At 47.4% G+C, this 21,610-nt stretch overlaps 2 protein-coding genes across 2 annotated transcripts in view; one reads left to right on the forward strand and one right to left on the reverse strand.

Annotated features, from left to right (window-relative positions):
• The window catches only part of LOC143955711 (uncharacterized), a 338,238-nt gene that overhangs the window by 251,797 nt on the left and 64,831 nt on the right, over window positions 1-21,610 (forward strand). The gene's annotated exons all lie outside the window — the stretch shown is intronic.
• Window positions 2,274-6,612, reverse strand: LOC143955713 (uncharacterized). The gene is made up of 4 exons (XM_077465829.1): window positions 6,193-6,612; window positions 5,907-6,113; window positions 5,616-5,751; window positions 2,274-5,066 (listed from the first exon to the last, which is right to left on the reverse strand). Exons 2-4 carry the CDS (start codon window positions 6,039-6,041, stop codon window positions 3,610-3,612), a joined length of 1,728 nt encoding a protein of 575 aa, XP_077321955.1. The 5' UTR covers window positions 6,042-6,113; window positions 6,193-6,612; the 3' UTR covers window positions 2,274-3,609.

Here is a 21,610-nt window from a genome sequence, read left to right on the forward strand (position 1 = left end):
AGGGACCCGACCGGCAGTGACACCCCCTCTTTCTCTCTCCTAGAGGGACCCAACCAGCCGTGACACCTCCTCCTTCTCTCTCCTAGAGGGACCCAACCGGCAGTGACACCCCCTCCTTCTCTCTCCTAGAGGGACCCAACCGGCAGTGACACCCCCTCCTTCTCTCTCCTAGAAGGACCCGACCGGCAGTGACACCCCCTCCTTCTCTCTCCTAGAGGGACCCGACCGGCAGTGACACCCCCTCCTTCTCTCTCCTAGAAGGACCCGACCGGCAGTGACACCCCCTCCTTCTCTCTCCTAGAGGGACCCAACCGGCAGTGACACCCCCTCCTTCTCTCTCCTAGAGGGACCCAACCAGCAGTGACACCCCCTCCTTCTCTCTCCTAGAGGGACCCAACCAGGCTCTACACCCCCTCCTTCTCTCTCCTAGAGGGACCCAACCAGCAGTGACACCCCCTCCTTCTCTCTCCTAGAGGGACCCAACCAGCAGTGACACCCCCTCCTTCTCTCTCCTAGAGGGACCCGACCGGCAGTGACACCCCCTCTTTCTCTCTCCTAGAGGGACACAACCAGCCGTGACACCTCCTCCTTCTCTCTCCTAGAGGGACCCAACCGGCAGTGACACCCCCTCCTTCTCTCTCCTAGAGGGACTCAACCAGCCATGACACCCCCTCCTTCTCTCTCCTAGAGGGACCCAACCAGCAGTGACACCCCCTCCTTCTCTCTCCTAGAGGGACCCAACCAGCAGTGACACCCCCTCCTTCTCTCTCCTAGAGGGACCCAACCAGCAGTGACACCCCCTCCTTCTCTCTCCTAGAGGGACCCGACCGGCAGTGACACCCCCTCTTTCTCTCTCCTAGAGGGACACAACCAGCCGTGACACCTCCTCCTTCTCTCTCCTAGAGGGACCCAACCGGCAGTGACACTCCCTCCTTCTCTCTCCTAGAAGGACCCGACCGGCAGTGACACCCCCTCCTTCTCTCTCCTAGAGGGACCCGACCGGCAGTGACACCCCCTCCTTCTCTCTCCTAGAAGGACCCGACCGGCAGTGACACCCCCTCCTTCTCTCTCCTAGAAGGACTCAACTGGCAGTGACACCTCCTCCTTCTCTCTCCTAGAGGGACCCGACCGGCAGTGACACCCCCTCCTTCTCTCTCCTAGAGGGACCCGACCGGCAGTGACACCCCCTCCTTCTCTCTCCTAGAGGGACCCGACCGGCAGTGACACCCCCTCCTTTTCTCTCCTAGAGGGACCCAACTGGCAGTGACACCCCCTCCTTCTCTCTCCTAGAAGGACTCAACTGGCAGTGACACCCCCTCCTTCTCTCTCCTAGAGGGACCCAACTGGCAGTGACACCTCCTCCTTCTCTCTCCTAGAAGGACTCAACTGGCAGTGACACCCCCTCCTTCTCTCTCCTAGAGGGACCCAACCGGCAGTGACACCCCCTCCTTTTCTCTCCTAGAGGGACCCAAGCAGGAGTGACACCTCCTCCTTCTCTCTCCTAGAGGGACCCAACCAGCAGTGACACCCCCTCCTTCTCTCTCCTAGAGGGACCCAACCGGCAGTGACACCCTCTCCTTCTCTCTCCTAAAAGGACTCAACCGGCAGTGACACCCCCTCCTTCTCTCTCCTAGAGGGACCCGACCGGCAGTGACACCCCCTGCTTCTCTCTCCTAGAGGGACCCAACTGGCAGTGACATCCCCTCCTTCTCTCTCCTAGAGGGACCCAACCGGCAGTGACACCCCCTCCTTCTCTCTCCTAGAGGGACACAACCGGCAGTGACACCCCCTACTTCTCTCTCCTAGAGGGACCCAACCAGCAGTGACACCCCCTCCTTCTCTCTCCTAGAGGGACCCAACCGGCAGTGACACCCCCTCCTTCTCTCTCCTAGAGGGACACAACCGGCAGTGACACCCCCTACTTCTCTCTCCTAGAGGGACCCAACCAGCAGTGACACCCCCTCCTTCTCTCTCCTAGAGGGACCCAACCGGCAGTGACACCCCCTCCTCCTCTCTCCTAGAGGGACCCAACCAGCAGTGACACCCCCTTCCTTTTCTCTCCTAGAGGGACCCAACCAGCAGTGACACCCCCTCCTTCTCTCTCCTAGAGGGACCCAAGCAGCAGTGACACCTCCTCCTTCTCTCTCCTAGAGGGACCCAACCGGCAGTGACACCCCCTCCTTCTCTCTCCTATAAGAAGAAGTCAGGCAGAACTTTAGTATGGTGATGGATAGACATTTCCTCTTTTAGGAAGAAAGACTCCTTGCTATGGCAGGTAAAGCTTTATTGAAAACGTTTGAGAACAATCAGAAATGTCCACCATCCTGAGGATTTCTCCTCTGTGCATGAGCTTATAAGATCAATAAATTTACCTAGAAAATACTGCGACTGTAGAAAGCTTTGGGTGCTGCTCCAGGTTCCCTTCTTAAGCCCCATACACACACTATCAGTTTTTCTGCTGAGTTTTTCCTTCAGATTTACCAAAACCATATAATGTGAGGTCCAACCTTAGGAGTTTCAATTTGTATGCAGTCAGGCAGGCCCTCGCACTACATGTTTTGGTAAAGCTGAAGGAAAAACTCAGCAGAAAAACTGATAGTGTGTATGGGGCTATAGACGTAGATGACTCGCACTGGCGGGTGGAGGCTTGAAGAGAGTCCTGGCTCTATGCAAGCACTTTACGGGGAACAAAGGCATGACGCCACACACCAGCAAAGCCCAAGTGTCAGACCGCTAAAAGCTGCTTCAGTCCAAAATCCACCCAGGCCACGCCCTCGTCACGGCTCCACGAATAAGCCCTAGGGTTGGGACGAAACGCGTCGTGGCCTGGAGGGAGCTGCGCTGAAACCGCTTTCATCGGTTTTGGCTGAGCATCACTCTCCCGGTCTGTCTGCCCACCTGCATGGTGATTGCTAGATAGAGCCTCTGGGTGGTGTTCAAACCTGTTTTAAGCCTGCCAAGCCTTCAGCGTCAGGCACGTGATAAATGTTTGCAACACGCGCTTCAAGCTCCCTGTTTTCCGGCCTTGTCTTTCATCTTCGCCCGAGCCCTGCCAGCTAGTTTGGATTGCCTTGTTGATGACCTCGGATCGGACTGTGACAACTCAGAACTCTGTCTTTGGACCACGGATTTGACCCGGACTACTCTTTTAACCCTGCCTGCACTGAACCTGGACTGTCACTGGACCACTCTGCCCTGTCTGCCAACCGTAAGTACCTATTTGCTGTGCTCAGTTCACGCCTGTCCCGGCATGGTGGCCAGAAGCTATAGAATTATGTATAAGTCCTGGGGGCAACTGAGTACCGGTAGGCCTGCTTACCTTATGGGAAAGTGGGCTGCTAAAGGTGAAGAACACAGAAGGCAGCTGTAGTGCCTGACCACCAATGCTAGAGGGTACAAGAAAGCTCAGGTTTTATATACCACCACCCCACCCACCCAATTTTAGAGCAGTTTGGCCATACCCGCTCTCCTTAGAGCTCCAAAATGTGCTCCAGGTGTTCTGCAATCCTAGAAACACCACTGGATGGTCAATAAAGGTGTGCTTCTTCCCAGTGTGAGATCTCTGATGTAATACCATTCATATAGAAGACAATTCCCGCACTCAGGACACTAATACACTTCTGGGGTTGTGTGGGTCCTCTGGTGTCTGTTAAGATAAGACTTCTGTGAATAACATTTCCCGCACTCAGGGCATGAATACGGCCTTTCCCCCGTGTGAGATCTCAGATGTATAACAAGGTCGGATTTCTGTGAATATAATTTGCCGCACACACTGCAGGAATACGGCTTCTCCCCCGTGTGGGATTTTCGATGTCTGACCAGTGCCGACTTCCACGAAAAACATTTCCCGCACTCAGGGCAGGAAAACAGCTTTTCTCCGCCGTGGCATACTTGATGTTTACTTAGATAGATTTTCTGTGAAAAGCATTTTCCGCACTCAGGGCAGGAATGTGACTTTTCCCCCGTGTGCAATCTCTGATGCAAGTTAAGATAATCCTTCTGTGAAAAACATTTCCCGCACTCAGGGCATGAATACGGCTTCTCGCCCGTGTGAGACCTCTGATGTGCATTTAGACGGGACACGTGTGTAAAACACTTCCCGCACTCAGAGCAGGAATACAGCTTCTCGCCCGTGTGAAACCTTTGATGTATGTAAAGCCTGGCCTTAATAGAAAAACACTTCCCGCACTCAGCACAGGAATACGGCTTCTCACCAGTGTGAGATCTCTGATGTGCATCAAGTTCTGATTTCTGTGTATAACATTTCCCGCAGTCTGGGCAGGAAAAACTCTCAGCGGTGTGCAATTTCCGGTGTTTGGAAAAATATGATTTATGTGAAAAACTTTTCCCGCACTCAAGGCAGGTATACGGCTTTTTCCCTGTGTGGGATCTTTGATGCGTTTCAAGTTCTGATTCCTGCGCACAACGTTTTCCACACTCGGGACAGACATGCGGCTTTTCCCCCGTGTGTAATCTCTGATGCTTGTAAAGACTGGACTCGTGTGAAAAACATTTTCCGCACTCAGAACAGGAATGCGGTTTCTCCCCTGTGTGTGATCTCAAGTGTTTGGTAAGATAGGACTTGTGTGAAAAAAGTCTCCCGCACTCAAGACAAGAATAAGGCTTTTCGCCCGTGTGCGATCTGTAATGTGTGATGAGTTGCGATTTGTGAAGAAAACATTTCCCGCACTCCTCACAGGAATACGGCTTCTCGCCCGTGTGAGATCTGTAATGCGTGATGAGTTGTGATTTATAAGGAAAGCATTTCCCGCACTCAGAACAGGGATGTGGCTTCACACCTGTTTGAGATCTCTGATGTTTAGTAAGACTTAATTTGACGCTAAAACTTTCCCCACATTCCCCCTGAACTCCGGCCCCATCCCCCACAGTACGAGGTTGCTCAGAGTCGGAGGGATTCCATGGTCTATCCACACTGTGAAGTCCACCATCCATAGTGGAGATCATTGTCTTTTCTCCTCCACAATCTCCTGTGATGTCCTCATCTTCCATTCTACAACCTGGAGATAAAGGGAGACGATCCTTTGAGGGTTTCTCCATGGCGTGTCCTGGAAAAATATAAAAACATCATCAATAGATATGAGAGGGTTAGTTCACTTCCATCAAGATCCCATCTGGATCAGGTAGATATGAGTGAGGAGATGTTCTCTGTGGAGGTCCCAACCAGCCGGGACTTTTCCCCCCTCTTCAGTCAAAGGTTCTTTGGTCCTCCCAGATCACTTCTACATTTACACAGCCTTGTCAGAAGAGCAGGAACCAATGGGGGCTGGGAGGTCCATGCTCTTCACACAACCACAAGCCTAGGCACTGGGTCATGTGATCTCTGGTAGACAAGAGGGTCAAAGTTCAGACTTGTAGACCCTTTACCATAGAACAAGTGACCACAGGCCTAGAATCTACATAAATAGTGGCTGCAGCAAAAAAAAGGGGATTTATCTGAGAGAAAAGACTGATATCACTGAGTTCCCGCCCTACTCTGAACCAATCAGTGTGCAGAAACAGAGCAGAGATAAGAAAAGAATATGCTATGGGTTTTTCAGAAGATCGGGGATCTAGGTGGACCCTACATGCTGCTCTCTGAATATATGATGGGTCACCTGTGCTGATCTCTGTAGGAGTGTCCTCCTCTATGAATGTCCTCGTCATTCCAGCCTCCTCCGTATATTGCTGATCATCGCTCACATACGTCTCTTCTACTTCACCCTCAACTTTCATCTTCATCAGATCTTCACCCTAAACCAACAGAATGGCAGAAAATAACATCTGTAACATAGAAGTATTTATGATGTGAGATCACATAGAAAATATCATCTTGTAGAGTCCACACATCATCTCCACATGTCAGAGTGTTCAATCACTTTATGTTCCCGACCCTCAACTCCACCTACCTGATGATGGTGGGGGATGGGGTGACCTTCCAGTGTGGAATCCCGGGAATACAGAGGACGGGGACATCTCTCTGGTGGGTTCCTTGTATTATGTGGCTTCATCATATCCTCGTATCCTTCTGAGAACTCCTCCATAACCCCATACTCCTCATCCTCCTCTTTAAATTCTTCTTTAACAACAATATTATCATCCCCGAGGTTTCCACTCTAAATATAAAATAAGATCTTCATTGTAAAAAACATGCTGTGTATAAATCAGAACTACCAATAATTGTTCCTCATCTACCTGATGATGGTGGGGGATGGTGTGACCTTCCTGTGTGGAATCCCGGGAATACAGAGGACGGGGACATCTCTCTGGTGGGTTCCCATTACTGGATCCATCTGTAGGAAACACACACACTGACTGAATACATTGTTTCTATGTGTTTATCAGATGATGGGGGATCTAGGTGGAGCCTCCGTACTGCTCTCTCCTTTACAATAAAGTCTCCTCTTACCCGGTGATGTGAGGGGCGGCTGATTGTCCATCATGACGTCCTTGTAGAGATCCTTGTGTCCTTCTAAATACTCCCACTCCTCCATGGAGAAATAGACAGTGACATCCTGACACCTTATAGGAACCTGACACACACAATGATACAGTCACCATCCAGACACATCCCTTGTCTGTTACTGGATAATGTCCCAGAATTCCCAGAATCCTCCTCACCTCTCCTGTCAGCAGCTCCATCATCTTCTTGGTGACTTCTAGAATCTTCTCCATGTTGTGTCTCTCAGGTTTTAGGGAGTCACATGGAGGCACTGTGATGGTCATATGATCACCGGACTTCACAAGAGGAAATCTCTGTATTGAGGAACCAATAGGAACATCACGTTAGAATCCCAGAATCCTCCTCACCTCTCCGGTCAGGTCTGTGTTTTATTAATTGAGATAAGAGTGATGTCATGTGACCTCCCAGAATCCTCCTCACCTCTCCGGTCAGGTCTGTGTTTTATTAATTGAGATAAGAGTGATGTCATGTGACCTCCCAGAATCCTCCTCACCTCTCGGGTCAGGTCTGTGTTTTATTAATAGAGATAAGAGTGATGTCATGTGACCTCCCAGAATCCTCCTCACTTCTCCGGTCAGGTCTGTGTATTATTAATAGAGATAAGAGTGATGTCATGTGACCTCCCAGAATCCTCCTCACCTCTCGGGTCAGGTCTGTGTTTTATTAATAGAGATAAGAGTGATGTCATGTGACCTCCCAGAATCCTCCTCACCTCTCCGGTCAGGTCTGTGTTTTATTAATTGAGATAAGAGTGATGTCATGTGACCTCCCAGAATCCTCCTCACCTCTCCGGTCAGGTCTGTGTTTTATTAATAGAGATAAGAGTGATGTCATGTGACCTCCCAGAATCCTCCTCACCTCTCCGGTCAGGTCTGTGTTTTATTAATAGAGATAAGAGTGATGTCATGTGACCTCCCAGAATCCTCCTCACCTCTCCGGTCAGCAGGTAGATGATCTCCAGGGTGAGGTTTAGTATCCTCTCAGTCATGTGACTCCGGTCCTCCTCCATCCTCATTGAGGTGATCTATGTGGGTTTCTCTGTAGACAGATAGCCATCAAGTTGGGATTCAATGTCAGAAAACGAGTGACATTTTTTCTCCAAGCCCCTGTAATCGTTAATCTGGAATCTAGAAGGACAAAGTAAGTTAGCTTAACAGTGCTTTATTAATGCCCGGGGTACTTAAAATGTAAAAGTGCCAGCCAAAGGTGTGTAGAAGAGTGAATACTCTGATGCATAAGTGACCCAGCATTGGACAGGTCCACCATACATGGAGGACGTCACCTGTGGACTGGCGTCCTCTAAAACAAAGAAGAGAACATATGAGTGAGTCTGGAAGGTACCAGGTACCCCCTGGTTAGCACCTTATAGGCTGATTCAAGGGTGGTGACAATATTGGTACAAGTGGCAATAGTAGACCACGTATCTTGCCAATGTTTTACTGATTTTCTGGCACATACTTATACATATTTCTGGTACTCTTCCCATTTTGCTACATACTGTAGATATACGTGGAAGGACAGAGTAATCTGGTTATGTTGCAAGTAGACTATTGAGATGAGTTTTGGTAGGAGGGGAGTTTAACGACAAGTACGCTTGAAGACAGCTAAGGTAGTAGATAGGCCTTTAACTCGGAGAGACACTGGTCCAGCGTCTAAGTTGTGTGTACCAGAAAATCTACATGGAAAGGGCCTTAAATCAGATTTGAAGAGTGGCCCAAGAAAGGACTTCCAGTTAAAGGAAAAAGAGGGGAAAAAAATAAATGAGGGTTTTCTCAGTTGGGTGAGAGAGGTTGGAGTCTCTGATGAGATTCTGGTTCTGGTGACCCTAGTTTCCTACTAAGTAGCTACTGAAGACACCCTGGATTCTCCAACAGGACCCTCTGGACTTACTAAGGTACTGGGTACAGATGTGGAGTTGGCATCTGGGCAACCTGGGGAGGGACAGAAGGAGGAAGAAGGTGGGCATTGAAATACAGGGTTCTCCAAGAGCAGAGGAAACCCCCTTTACTAGATGATCTCAGACCCCCTCCTATAGTGAAGGATAGGATTGTCAACCTCCTACCTCTTACTGGATGATCTTAGATCCCCTCCTATAATGAAGGGTGGGGTTGTCCACCTCCTACCTCTTACTGGATGATCTCAGATCCCCTCCTATAATGAAGGGTGGGGTTGTCCACCTCCTACCTCTTACTGGATGATCTTAGATCCCCTCCTATAATGAAGGGTGGGGTTGTCCACCTCCTAACTCCTACTGGATGATCTCAGATCCCCTCCTATAATGAAGGGTGGGGTTGTCCACCTCCTACCTCTTACTGGATGATCTCAGACCCCTTCCTATAGTGAAGGATAGGAGTTATCCACCTCCTACTGGATGATCTCAGACCCCCTTCTATAGTGAAGGATAGGGTTGTCCACCTCCTACCCCTTACTGGATTATCTCAGACCCCCTCCTATAATGAAGGATAGGGTTGTCCACCTCCTACCTCTTACTGTATGATCTCAGACCCCCTCCTATAGTGAATGATAGAGATAGCCACCTTCTACCTCTTACTGGATGATCTCGGACCCCTTCCTATAGTGAAGGATAGAGTTAGCCACCTCCTACCTCTTACTGGATGATCTCAGACCCCCTCCTATAGTGAAGGATAGGTTTGTCCACCTCCTACCTCTTACTGAATGATCTCAGACCTCTTCCTATAGTGAAGGATAGGATTGTCCACCTTCTACCTCTTACTGGATGATCTCAGACCCCCTCCTATAGTGAAGGATAGGGTTGTCCACCTTCTACCTCTTACTGGATGATCTCAGACCCTCTCCTATAGTGAAGGATAGGGTTGTCCACCTCCCTCTTACTGAATGATCTCAGACCCCCTCCTATAGTGAAGGATAGAATTGTCCATCTTCTACCTCTTACTGGATGATCTCAGACCCCTTCCTATAGTGAAGGATAGGGTTGTCCACCTCCCTTTTACTGGATGATCTCAGATCCCTTCCTATAGTGAAGGATAGGATTGTCCACCTCCCTCTTACTGGATGATTTCAGACCCCCTCCTATAGTGAAGGATAGGATTGTCCACCCTCTGCCTCTTACTGGATGATCTCAGATCCCTTCCTATAGTGAAGGATAGGGTTGTCCACCTCCTACCTCTTACTGGATGATCTCAGACCCCCTCCTATAGTGAAGGATAGGGTTATCCACCTCCTACGTCTTACTGGATGATCTCAGACCCCCCTCCTATAGTGAAGGATAGGGTTGTCCATCTCCTGCTCCTTACTGGATGATCTCAGACCCCCTCCTATAGTGAAGGATAGGATTGTCCACCTCCTACCTCTCACTGGATGATCTCAGACCCCCTGCTAGAAGTTGGAGTCAAATCTCAGTGCAAACCAAATCCGAATCCCATCATTACAAAAGGCTGCTATGGTGAGAAGGTGAGACATCTCCAAAATGAAGAGGATGTTTCTGCCCTGTAAGTGCGGAGGAAGAGGATGAACATGACAGAGGGGTTACTTAGAGTTGCCACCTCATCCCTTTAAACCCAAACACCTTTGAATTACACGGGTTCTGAGGCTAATTAAATGCAGATAAGGCACCAAGTGAGTTTAAATACCACCTTAATCAGCCACAGAACCCGTGTTATTAATATGTGTTCAGGGTTTAAAGGGATGAGGTGGCAACCCTAGGGTTACTGGGTGTAAATAGAAAATAATATCTTATTACCACTTCCAGCAATGTCTTCTCTCTACTTCCTCCCGACTCGCCTCTCACCTGGAACTTCCTATTTATACCCGACATCACTTCCTGTCTTCCATAGAGACTTCCTGTCTGGGTAGAAGTGAGATCACCACCTTGTGGAAATCAGAGGAACTGCAGCCCCCTAGAAATGTCTCGTAGTGTGAACACGGCCTTGTGCTGTGTGTGATTATAATAACAATATCTGATGCATACATCCCATGACACCATCACTACCTGTGTAAAGATATGAAATGGATGTCAATATATAGCAGGAGATCCGCTGAAAGAGTGACATAGATAATAATAAGCTGCAAGAGATCTGCCGGGAAAAATATTTAAAAGGAAATAGATGCTAATAGGCTGCAGGAGATCTGCTGGGAAAAAAAATTGTATATGCAGTATGTTGGGTGTAGTGCCCGTAGGTAGGTATAAGGGAGCATGTCTGTGATGGTATGAACTCTAAAGTGATGTGACCATCCAACATTTCCTGGAAGGGTTCAGGGTGAGATGTCCTCTTTTTCTTTTCCTGGTGTATAAATTGTACATCGCGAGGAGAGAGGAGGAGATCTGACCAGAGGTGACCCCCAGAGGGAGGTGTGCTGGATATCCTATTAGCATCTATTTAATTTTTCAGCAGATCTCCTGCATCCTGTTAGCATTTTATTTTCAGAAGGTATCCTGTAGACTATTAGCATCTATCTCATTTTCCGGCTGATCTCCTGCATTCTATTAGCATCTATTTATTTTTTGTTTAACAGATTTCCTGCAGACTGATAGCATTCATTTCCCTTTTTCAGCAGATCTCCTGCATCTTATTAGCATCTATTTCTCTTTTCAGCTGATCTCTTGCATCCTATTAGCATCTATTTATTTATTTTTTATTTGATTTATTTTTTATTTTTTTCTAGCATATCTCCTGCATCCTATTAGCATCCATTTCTTGTATTTTTTGGCATATAAAGTGTACATCTTGTGGGGGAGGGGGCAGAAATCTGAGTGGAGGTGACCCCAGAGAGATCTCAGCAGTTCTCCTGCAGCCTATCAGCATCAATTTTCTTTTTTCTTTTTTTTCCCCCTCAGCAGATCTTGGCAATCTATTAGCATCAATTTCTTCTTTTTCCAACAGATCTCCTGTGGCCTATTAGCATCTATTTCCTTTCTCTGGTATATAAAGTGTAGATCCTGTGGATGGGTGGGGGAGGGGGAGGAGATGTGATTGGAGGTGACCCCAGAGGGGAGGTGTGCAGGATGTTCAGGTTTTACTCCAGAGTCCCTCTGGGCTCCAATCACAATGGAGACGATTTTCAGCAGATCCCCTGTATCCTATTAGCATTCATTTCCTTTTATTTTTCTGGTATATAAAGTGGAGATCCTGTGGATGGGTGGGGGGAGGGGGAGGAGATGTGAGCGGAGGTGACCCCAGAGGGAAGTGTGGTGGATGTTCAGGTTTTACTCCAGAGTCCCTCTGGGCTCCAATCACCACGGAGACCTGAGATTGTATCTTCTTTCAGATGTTTATAGGGGCATGTCTTATAATTTCCAGCAGATCTCCTGCAGCTTATTAGCATCTATTTCTTTTTTTTTTTTTGCAGATTTCCTGCAGACTGTTAGCATTAATAAAATTTTTCAGCAGATCTCCTGCACCCTTTTAGTATCTATTCCTATTTTTTTTTTTTAGCAAATCTTCTGCATCCTATTAGCATTATTTTTATTTTTTCAGATCTCCTCTGGTCTATTAGCATCTATTTCCTTTTTCTGGTATGTGAAGTGTAGATCATGTGGAAGGGTGGGGGGAGGGGGAGGAGATGTGATCGGAGGTGACCCCAGAGGGCAGGTGTGCAGGATGTTCGGGTTTTACTCCAGAGTCCCTCTGGGCTCCAATCACCACGGAGACGATTTTCAGCAGATCCCCTGTATCCTATTAGCATTCATTTCCTTTTATTTTTTCTGGTATATAAAGTGTACATCCTGTGGTGGGGTGGGGGAAGGGGGCAGAAATCTGAGCGGAGGTGAGGAGGTGACCCCAGAGGGATCTCAGCATTTCTCCAGCAGCTGATCGGCATCAATTTTGTTTTTGTTTTTTCCTGAGCAGATCTTTAGCAATCTATTAGTATCAATTTCTTCTTTTTCCAACAGATCTCCTGCTGCCCATTAGCATCTATTTCCTTTTTCTGGTATATAAAGTGTAGATCCTGTGGATGGGTGGGGGGAGGGGGAGGAGATGTGAGCGGAGGTGACCCCAGAGGGGAGGTGTGGTGGATGTTCAGGTTTTACTTCAGAGTCCCTCTGGGCTCCAATCACCACGGAGACCTGAGATTGTATCTTCTATCAGAGGTCTATAGGGGTGTGGCTTATGATTTCCAGCTGATCTCCTGCGGACAATTCGCATCTATTATTTTTTTTGTTTAGCAGATCTCCTGCAGGCTATTAACACCTATTTTCTTTTCCTGCAGCCTATTGACATGTATTTCGTGTCTGGAGGTGGGTGAGAAATCACTTGGAAAAACCTTTATCTACCTTTTGATAGGTCGCTTTCCAATCCCTGTGATGCACCCCATTCATCCATAGAAGGCTCAGGAGAATGGATGATGTGGGTCGCCCCCTTCACTGTCCTCATCAGATGTACCCAGCACCAAGCAATCCACCTCTACTGCAACAGAGCAGCCAGGGAGAACAGGATGGGACCCCGGGCCCCAGGCTGTGGGCCCCAGTACAGATGGGACGGGGGAAATTGCCCCTTCTCTTTCGTTATATATGGATGTAAAGGACCCCAGCAGAGAAGAAAGGGTGGAAATGACTTCCGATCTCCAGGAGGTGGTGATTGGAGGATTACGACTCTATAACACATATGTCAAACACAAGGCCAGCAGGCCAAATCCAGCCCACCAGGTCTTGGCATGTGGCCCTCGCACCCAGTTTTGCAGCCGGAAGTGGAAGAACTCCATTCCGCCATCTCCGGCTCTCACCCTCCACTCCCCTCAGCCCCGGTGTAAGTGCGCTAACATTTATTGGCGGCTCATTGGTGGAGTTGACCAGTGGAGCTGCGCTGTTGTTTGGTGGAGATCAGTGTTCATTGGCGTGGTCCGAGTGCAGATTGACTGCGATTGGTCAGAAGTTAGAGAATGGGCGGGGCTCGTTGGAAGAATCTTCAGGCGGCAGTGAGTGGTACCGATTTGTGATTGGTGAGCGACAGCGTGTTATAGGCATCTGCTTGGTGGAGAACTCTACCTCATGTTCTTCCTGCCTGGGGGCCAAATGGTGTCTGTGAAAGACCTGAGGAGGTAAAGTAAAGAGAGAGAGAGAGAGTGCGTTCCTCAATGTGGGCCCTGAGAGGGAAGATCACAGGGGCTACAACAGAGAGGAGACACCACAGGAGCTCCACTACAGTGGGGACACTACAGGAGCTCCACTACAGAGGAGACACCACAGGAGCTCCACTACAGTGGGAACATCACAAGAGCTCCACTACAGAGGACAAACCATAGGGGCCCCACTACAGAGGAGGCACCACAGACGCTCCACTAGACAGGAGAAACCACAGGGCTCCACTGCAGAGGAGGCACCACAGGGGCTTCACTGCAGAGGAGACACCAAAGGGGCCCTACTAAAGAAGAGACACCACAGGAGCCCCAATACAGAAGACATCACAGGAGATCCAGTATGGAGGAGACACCACAGGAGCTCCACTACAGATGAGACACCACAGTAGCTCCACTGCAGAGGAGACACCAAAGTAGCTCCACTGCAGAGGAGACACCAAAGGGGCCCTACTACAGAGGAGACACCATAGGAGCTCCACTACAGAGGAGACACCACAGGAGTCCTAATACAGAAAACATCACAGGAGATCCACTACAGAGGAGACACCACAGGGGCCCCACTACAGAGGAGACACCACTGGAACTTCACTACAAAGGAGACACCACAGGAGCTCCACCACAGAAGAGACACCACAGGAGTCCCAATACAGAAAACATCACAGGAGATTCACTACAGAGGAGACACCACAGGGGCCCCGCTACAGAGGAGACACCACAGGAGCTTCACTACAAAGGAGACACCACAGGAGCTCCACCACAGAGGAGACACCACAGGAGCTCCACCACAGAGGAGACACCACAGGAGCTCCACTACAGAGGAGACACCACAGGAGCTCCACTACAGAGGAGACACCACAGGAGCTCCACTACAGAGGAGACACCACAGGAGCTCCACTACAGAGGAGACACCACAGGAGCTCCACTACAGAGGAGACACCACAGGAGCTCCACCACAGAGGAGACACCATAGGAGCTCCACTACAGAGGAAACACAACAGGAGCTCCACCACAGAGGAGACACCACAGGGGCTCCACTGCAGAGGAGACACCACAGTGGCCCCACTACAGAGGAGAAACCACAGGGGCTCCACTGCAGAGGAGGCACCACAGGGGCCCCACTACATAGGAGACACCACAGGGCCCCACTACAGTGAGGACACGACTGGGGCTCCACTACAGAGGAGACACCACAGGGGCCCCACTACAGTGAAGACACGACTGGGGGTTCCACTACAAAGGAGACACCATGGGGCCACACTACAGGGGAGATAAGGTGGACTGGGGTTGCACACTGTGCATAGCGCACCCCTAAAACTGTGCACTCTGTACAAGATGGGGCTGAGCTTCAGAGACCATTCGTTTTAACTTGTATGTGTGCGGCCCAACTAACGAAGTCTGTTGGGAATAAGGAAATTAATTCAACTTAATAACATAGTGAATAATTATGTATGAATTTAATTAATTACGTTAAAACGAATATATAGCCAATTTTATCAAAATAACAAAAGAATAAAAAGATTTTCAAAAAAATATGAATCAATTTGGAACAATGAATATATACTCTCCCAAAATAACGAATCATTCTGAAAGAGAATATTTCTAACATAACGATTATGACGAAATAAACTGAAACAAATCACATTTTCTCAGTCGTGATCGTATAGTTTAGTCCAATCATTCATATCTTCTTAGTAGCAAGGGAACAGTTACAACGGAGGTCCACCCTAAAGTGGACCTTCCGCTCATCGGATTCCTCCCCCCCTCCGATGCCACAATCGGCACCTTTCAGGGGGGAGGGGGGTGCAGTTACCTGGATAATCCAGGTAACTGCACCCACTTCCGGGACAGCTCTCTGCGGAAAGGGGCGTAACTTACGCCCCTTTCCGCAAGTGCCCGCCCCTTCCCGCGAATGCCCCGCTGCCTGCTGGGAAACACACAGCTCCCAGAGGCAGCGGGGAGCGTCCTTATTGCGCAGCGCAATTCGCGCATGCGCAGTAGGGAACCTGGAAATGAAGCCGAAAGGCTCCATTTCCTGATTCCCATACCCAAGATGGCGGCGGCAGGACCCGACAGACGACCTAGCGATCGGCTTCGGGTGCCGACATCGCGGGCGCGCTGGACAGGTAAGTGTCACTATTTTAAAAGCAGTATTTGTAGCTGCTGGCTTTTAAAAAAAAAAAAAACGCGGAGTCCCGGTGGACTCCCGCTTTAAATGGGTGGTTACATCATGTGACTGGCAAAAAAATAGAATTCAGCAGTATCTGGTCAGTTGAGACTGGTTTTGGTACGAAGACCTATTTTGAGCAGCTTTTTGGGTTCTTATCGGTAGTTTGTGTCGTCACATATCCAACAGTTTCTAATTCCCGGGAATTGAAACAAGCCATCTAAGAAGATAAAAAAAAAATCAAATAAAGCATAATATATATTTTTAAAGCGATAGTCTCTATATAAATTCAGTATTTATATATATATATATATATATATATATATATATATATAGAACACAACATTATCAGACCCCTATAATTCTACTCACTTTGGACACATAAAATGGCAGCCCTTTGATTTCAATGGCACCAGTTCCAATCTATGCAACTTATCCTGTACTACTTGGAGTTAGTTAGTTGTAGTTTAATTTGAACATGAACGAAAAAAAACAAACATGAAAAATAAAAGAAGTAAGCATTCTGTAGTAGAAAATCACAAACAACTAGTTACAAGAGTGGAGAAAAAAAAATGTTTTACACACAAACATATATATATATATATATATATATATATATATATATACAGTGCTGTGAAAAAGTGTTTGCCCCTTCCTCATTTCCTGTTCCTTTGCATGTTTGTCACACTTAAGTGTTTCGGAACATCAAACCAATTTAAACAATAGTCAAGGACAACACAAGTAAACACAAAATGCAATTTTTAAATGAAGGTGTTTATTATTAAAGGTGAAAAAAAATCCAAACCATCATGGCCCTGTGTGAAAAAGTGATTGCCCCCTAAACCTAATAACTGGTTGGGCCACCCTTAGCAGCAACAACTGCAACCAAGCGTTTGCGATAACGTGCAATGAGGCTTTTACAGCGTCCTGGAGGAATTTTGGCCCACTCATCTTTGCAGAATTGTCCTAATTCAGTTACATTAGAGGGTTTTCGAGCATGAACAGCCTTTTTAAGGTCATACCACAACATCTCAATAGGATTCAGGTCAGGACTTTGGCTAGGCCACTCCAAAGTCTTCATTTTGTTTTTCTTCAGCCATTCGGTGGTGGACTTGCTGGTGTGTTTAGGATCATTGTCCTGCTGCAGAACCCAAGTTCATTTCAGCTTGAGTACACGAACAGATGGTCGGACATTCTCCTTCAGGATCTCTTGGTAGACAGCAGAATTCATAGTTCCTTTTATCACGGCAAGTCTTCCAGGTCCTGAAGCAGCAAAACAGCCCCAGACCATCACACTACCACCACCATATTTTACTGTTGGTATAATGTTCTTTTTATGAAATGCAGTGTTCCTTCTACGCCAGATATACTTGGACACACACCTTCCAAAGAGTTCCACTTTTGTCTCATCGGTCCACAGAATGTTGTCCCAAAAGTCTTGGGGATCATCAAGATGTGTTGTGGAGAAATTGAGACGAGCTTTGATGTTCTTTTTGCTCAGCAGTGGTTTTCTCCTTGGAACTCTGCCATGCAGGCCATTTTTGCCCAGTCTTTTCCTGATGGTGGAGGCATGAACGCTGACCTTAACTGAGGCAAGTGAGGCCTGCAGTTCCTTGGACGTTGTTGTGGGGTCTTTTGTGACCTCTTGGATGAGTCGTCGCTGCGCTCTTGGGGTCATTTTGGGCGGCCGGTCACTCCTGGGAAGGTTCACCACTGTTCCATGTCTTCGCCATTTGTGGATAATGGCTCTCACTGTGGTTCGCTGGATTCCCAAAGCTTTGGAAATGGCTTTATAACCCTTTCCAGACTGATAGATCTCAATTACTTTCTTTCTCAATTGTTCCTGAATTTCTTTGGGTCTCGGCATGATGTGTAGCTTTTAAGGATCTTCTGGTGGACCTTACTGTGTCAAGCAGCTCCTATTTAAGTGATGCCTTGATTGTGAACAGGTGTGGCAATAATCAGGCCTGGGTGTGGCTAGAGAAATTGAACTCAGGTGTGGACAACCACAGTTATAGTATGTTTTAACAAGGGGGGCAATCACTTTTTCACACAGGGCCATGATGGTTTAGATTTTTTTTCACCTTTAATAATAAACACCTTCATTTACAAATTGCATTTTGTGTTTACTTGTGTTGTCCTTGACTATTGTTTAAATTGGTTTGATGTTCCAAAACACTTAAGTGTGACAAACATGCAAAGGAACAGGAAATGAGGAAGGGGGCAAACACTTTTTCACACGACTGTATATATATATATATATATATATATATATATATATATATATACACACACACCTATATATATATATATATATATATATATATATATATAATACTTTAGTTTACATTTCCGAAAATGAGTGGGAAGAAGTATAAACGTATTTAATCCCACCCCTTCTCCATAATTAATAATTAATTATTCAGAGTCCCATCGCTATAAAGTTATACGATGGTGTGCTCTGCTGTTCCTACCTCTGGAATCCAGGTGGCTGCCTTATAGTTAGTATCTATCCATATGGTTTCTGTTGGCTATGTTGAAAACAAGGAAGGAAGGGCAAACCCTTGAAGTCGCACATCTACTGTAATGAATGGAGTGGCAACCTCAGCCTGGACTCCGACCAGGCCATGTGCCCAACGCTTTTCACTCCGCCCCCCCACCCCCACCAGAGCTTAGTCATGGGTTGTCAGGGCTGGGCTCAGTCCTCTCTTCTCTGAGCTCAGGCTGCTCAGCTGTTGGTTAATTGCCAGCACTCATCATTCCACAACATATCCAGATACTCTCTGCTGTGTTCCTGTTGAAGACTTGCCTGGCTGAAGTCCCTTTTGGTTCCTGATCCAATCTGCTGCCCTTAGTCAGCCTTGCTGGCTATCTAAACTCCCTGGATCAGATCTCCTGTGCCTTCGCCGTGGTCAACATATCCAGATACTCTCTGCTGTGTTCCTGTTGAAGACTTGCCTGGCCGACGTCCCTTTTGGTTCCTGATCCAGTCTGCTGCCCTCTGTAAGCCTTGCTGGCTATTTAAACTGCCTGGATCAGATCTCCTGTGCCTTTGCCATGGTCAACATATCAAGATACTCTCGAAGTTATGCAATTTTGGAGTCGCTCTAGTGAATGAATGACTTGTATAGCGCAACCTATATGAACTGAATCACCTCAGGGCGCTTTTCTTGCCACTGGTGTCCATCTACAGCTATTTAAGTGGTCCTCTAACCTGTAGAGTCCCAACACACTTACAACATTGACATACACATATTATGGCCAATTTTTTGGACAGGGTCTAATTAACCTACCAGCATGTCTTTGGAGTGTGGGAGGAAACCGGAATACCCGGAGGAAACCCACGCAGGCACAGGGAGAACATGCAAACTCCAGGCAGGTGGTGTCGTGGTTGGGATTTGAACCAGCAACCCTATTGCTGCTAGGTGAGAGTGCTACACCACTACACCACTGTGCTTGAACTGAGCCTAAATATCACACCACCAACCATGGGAAATTCCTCTCCTGATAAAGCCAGAATGGACAAGAACGTCTATTCAAACAGAAATTGCATATTAAACCTCCCATTGGCATGCGGATGTGAGCACAGAACTCAACATATACAGTATAACAATGGTAATAAGAAGAGGGGGAGAAGAAGGTAAAGGAAAGAGGATAAAAAAAAAAAAGGGCTAGGCAAGAAAGAAAGGTAGAAAGAGTCCACTTTGCTTCTGCCACCCCCACAAGTCCACCATAATCCAGAAGTATAGAATTCAAGGGTTCCAGACCTTTTCAAACATCAATTGTTTGTCTTGTAGGACATAACCATTTTACCTGGTGTAGAAGTGAGATCGCCATCTTGTGGAGCTCAGGGGAACTGCAGCGCAGAGAAACATCTTCTAATGTGAACGTGGCCTTGTGCTGTGTGTTAAATGTACCAATTGATAATCTCCCCCCCCCCCCCCCCGGTATATTCAAACGTTAATTTACTTTATGTTTTTAGTGGCTTAGATAGCAATAGGCACAGCCTGGAAGGGTATGGTGGTGGATCTCTCTCTGAGGAAGCGCAGATTAACATGGATAATGCTTAACGGAAAATTGAATACTCACCTTTCTGTAATTTTTCTTTCCTGGCGCCTACCCATGGCAGCATACCAATGGTCGAGGGCAGAGCAAACAACCTTTGTTATGCTGCCATGAATAGGCACCAGGAAAGGAAAATTTACGGAAAGGTGAGTATTTAATTTTCCGTTTTTCTGGTGCCTCCATGGCAGCATACCAATGATTGGTTGCTCCGCCCTCGACCATTGGTATGCTGCCATGGGTAGGCACCAGGAAAGGAAAATTACGGAAAGATGAGTATTCAATTTTCCATTAAGCATTATCCATGTTAATCTGCGCTTCCTCAGAGAGAGATCCACCACCATACAATTCCAGGCTGTGCCTATTGCTATCTATGCCACTAAAAACATAAAGTAAATTAACGTTTGTATATACCGAGGGGGGGGGGGGGGGATTATCAACTGGTACATTAAACACACAGCACAAGGCCACGTTCACATTAGAAGACGTTTCTCTGCGCTGCAGTTCCTCTGAGCTCCACATGGTGATCTCACTTCTACCCAGACAGGAAGTCTCTATGGAAGACAGGAAGTGATGTCAGGCATAGACAGGCAGTTCCGGGTGAGAGGTGAATTGGGAGGAAGTAAAGAGGACGCATCGCTGGAAGTGGCAGCAGAGGAGGTAATAAGATCTTATTTTCTATTTACACCCAGTAACCCCCCTGTCATGTCCGTCCTCTTCCTCCATAGTCACTATGACGTCTTTTATCTCCAGCAGATGATGATACAACTGCATATAGTTTGTTAAGCTCTCTTTTGGGGGATTATGAAAAATTTACTTTGGTGTTCATCCATAATGTCCTAGTCAGCCTCTGTCCCTGGTCAGGAACCTCACAACAGCCAGTTAAGGGTATGGGCTGTGGATAACCCCACCCCTAACTATAAGAGGTGGTCTGAGATCAGCCAATAGGGAGAAGGTGGATAACAACCAGTACAGTCCAGATAATTCTCTATTATCATCTACAGAGAAACCCGCATAGATCACATGACCACATCACTGAGGATGGAGGAGGACCGGAGTCACATGACTGAGAGGATACTAAACCTCACCCTGGAGATCATCTACCTGCTGACCGGAGAGGTGAGGAGGATTGTGGGAGGTCACATGACATCACTCTTATCTCTATTAATAAAAACACAGACCTGACCGGAGAGGTGAGGAGGATTCTGGGAGGTCACATGACATCACTCTTATCTCTATTAATAAAAACACAGACCTGACCGGAGAGGTGAGGAGGATTCTGGGAGGTCACATGACATCACTCTTATCTCTATTAATAAAACACAGACCTGACCGGAGAGGTGAGGAGGATTCTGGGAGGTCACATGACATCACTTTTATCTCTATTAATAAAACACGGACCTGACCGGAGAGGTGAGGAGGATTTGGGAATGTTACGGAATATTTTTTTATTTTTTTTACATGAATAAAGAGCTTTTCTCCTATGAAGTTTGGTGGTCAGATCGCAATCAAAGTGCCTCCATGTGACTTCCTGGAACTTGGAAAAAACAACAAGCAAAAAATTCTAGAAGTCACCAAGAAGATGATGGAGCTGCTGACAGGAGAGGTGAGGAGGATTCTGGGAATTCTGGGACATTATCCAGTAACAGACAAGGGATGTGTCTGGATGGTGACTGTATCATTGTGTGTGTCAGGTTCCTATAAGGTGTCAGGATGTCACTGTCTATTTCTCCATGGAGGAGTGGGAGTATTTAGAAGGACACAAGGATCTCTACAAGGACGTCATGATGGACAATCAGCCGCCCCTCACATCACCGGGTAAGAGGAGACTTTATTGTAAAGGAGAGAGCAGTACGGAGGCTCCACCT

The sequence above is a fragment of the Lithobates pipiens genome, unplaced genomic scaffold, assembly GCF_037356315.1.
Source record: "Lithobates pipiens isolate NorthernLeopardFrog02 unplaced genomic scaffold, aLitPip1_a1.2 Scaffold_35, whole genome shotgun sequence".
Classification (NCBI taxonomy): domain Eukaryota; kingdom Metazoa; phylum Chordata; class Amphibia; order Anura; family Ranidae; genus Lithobates; species Lithobates pipiens.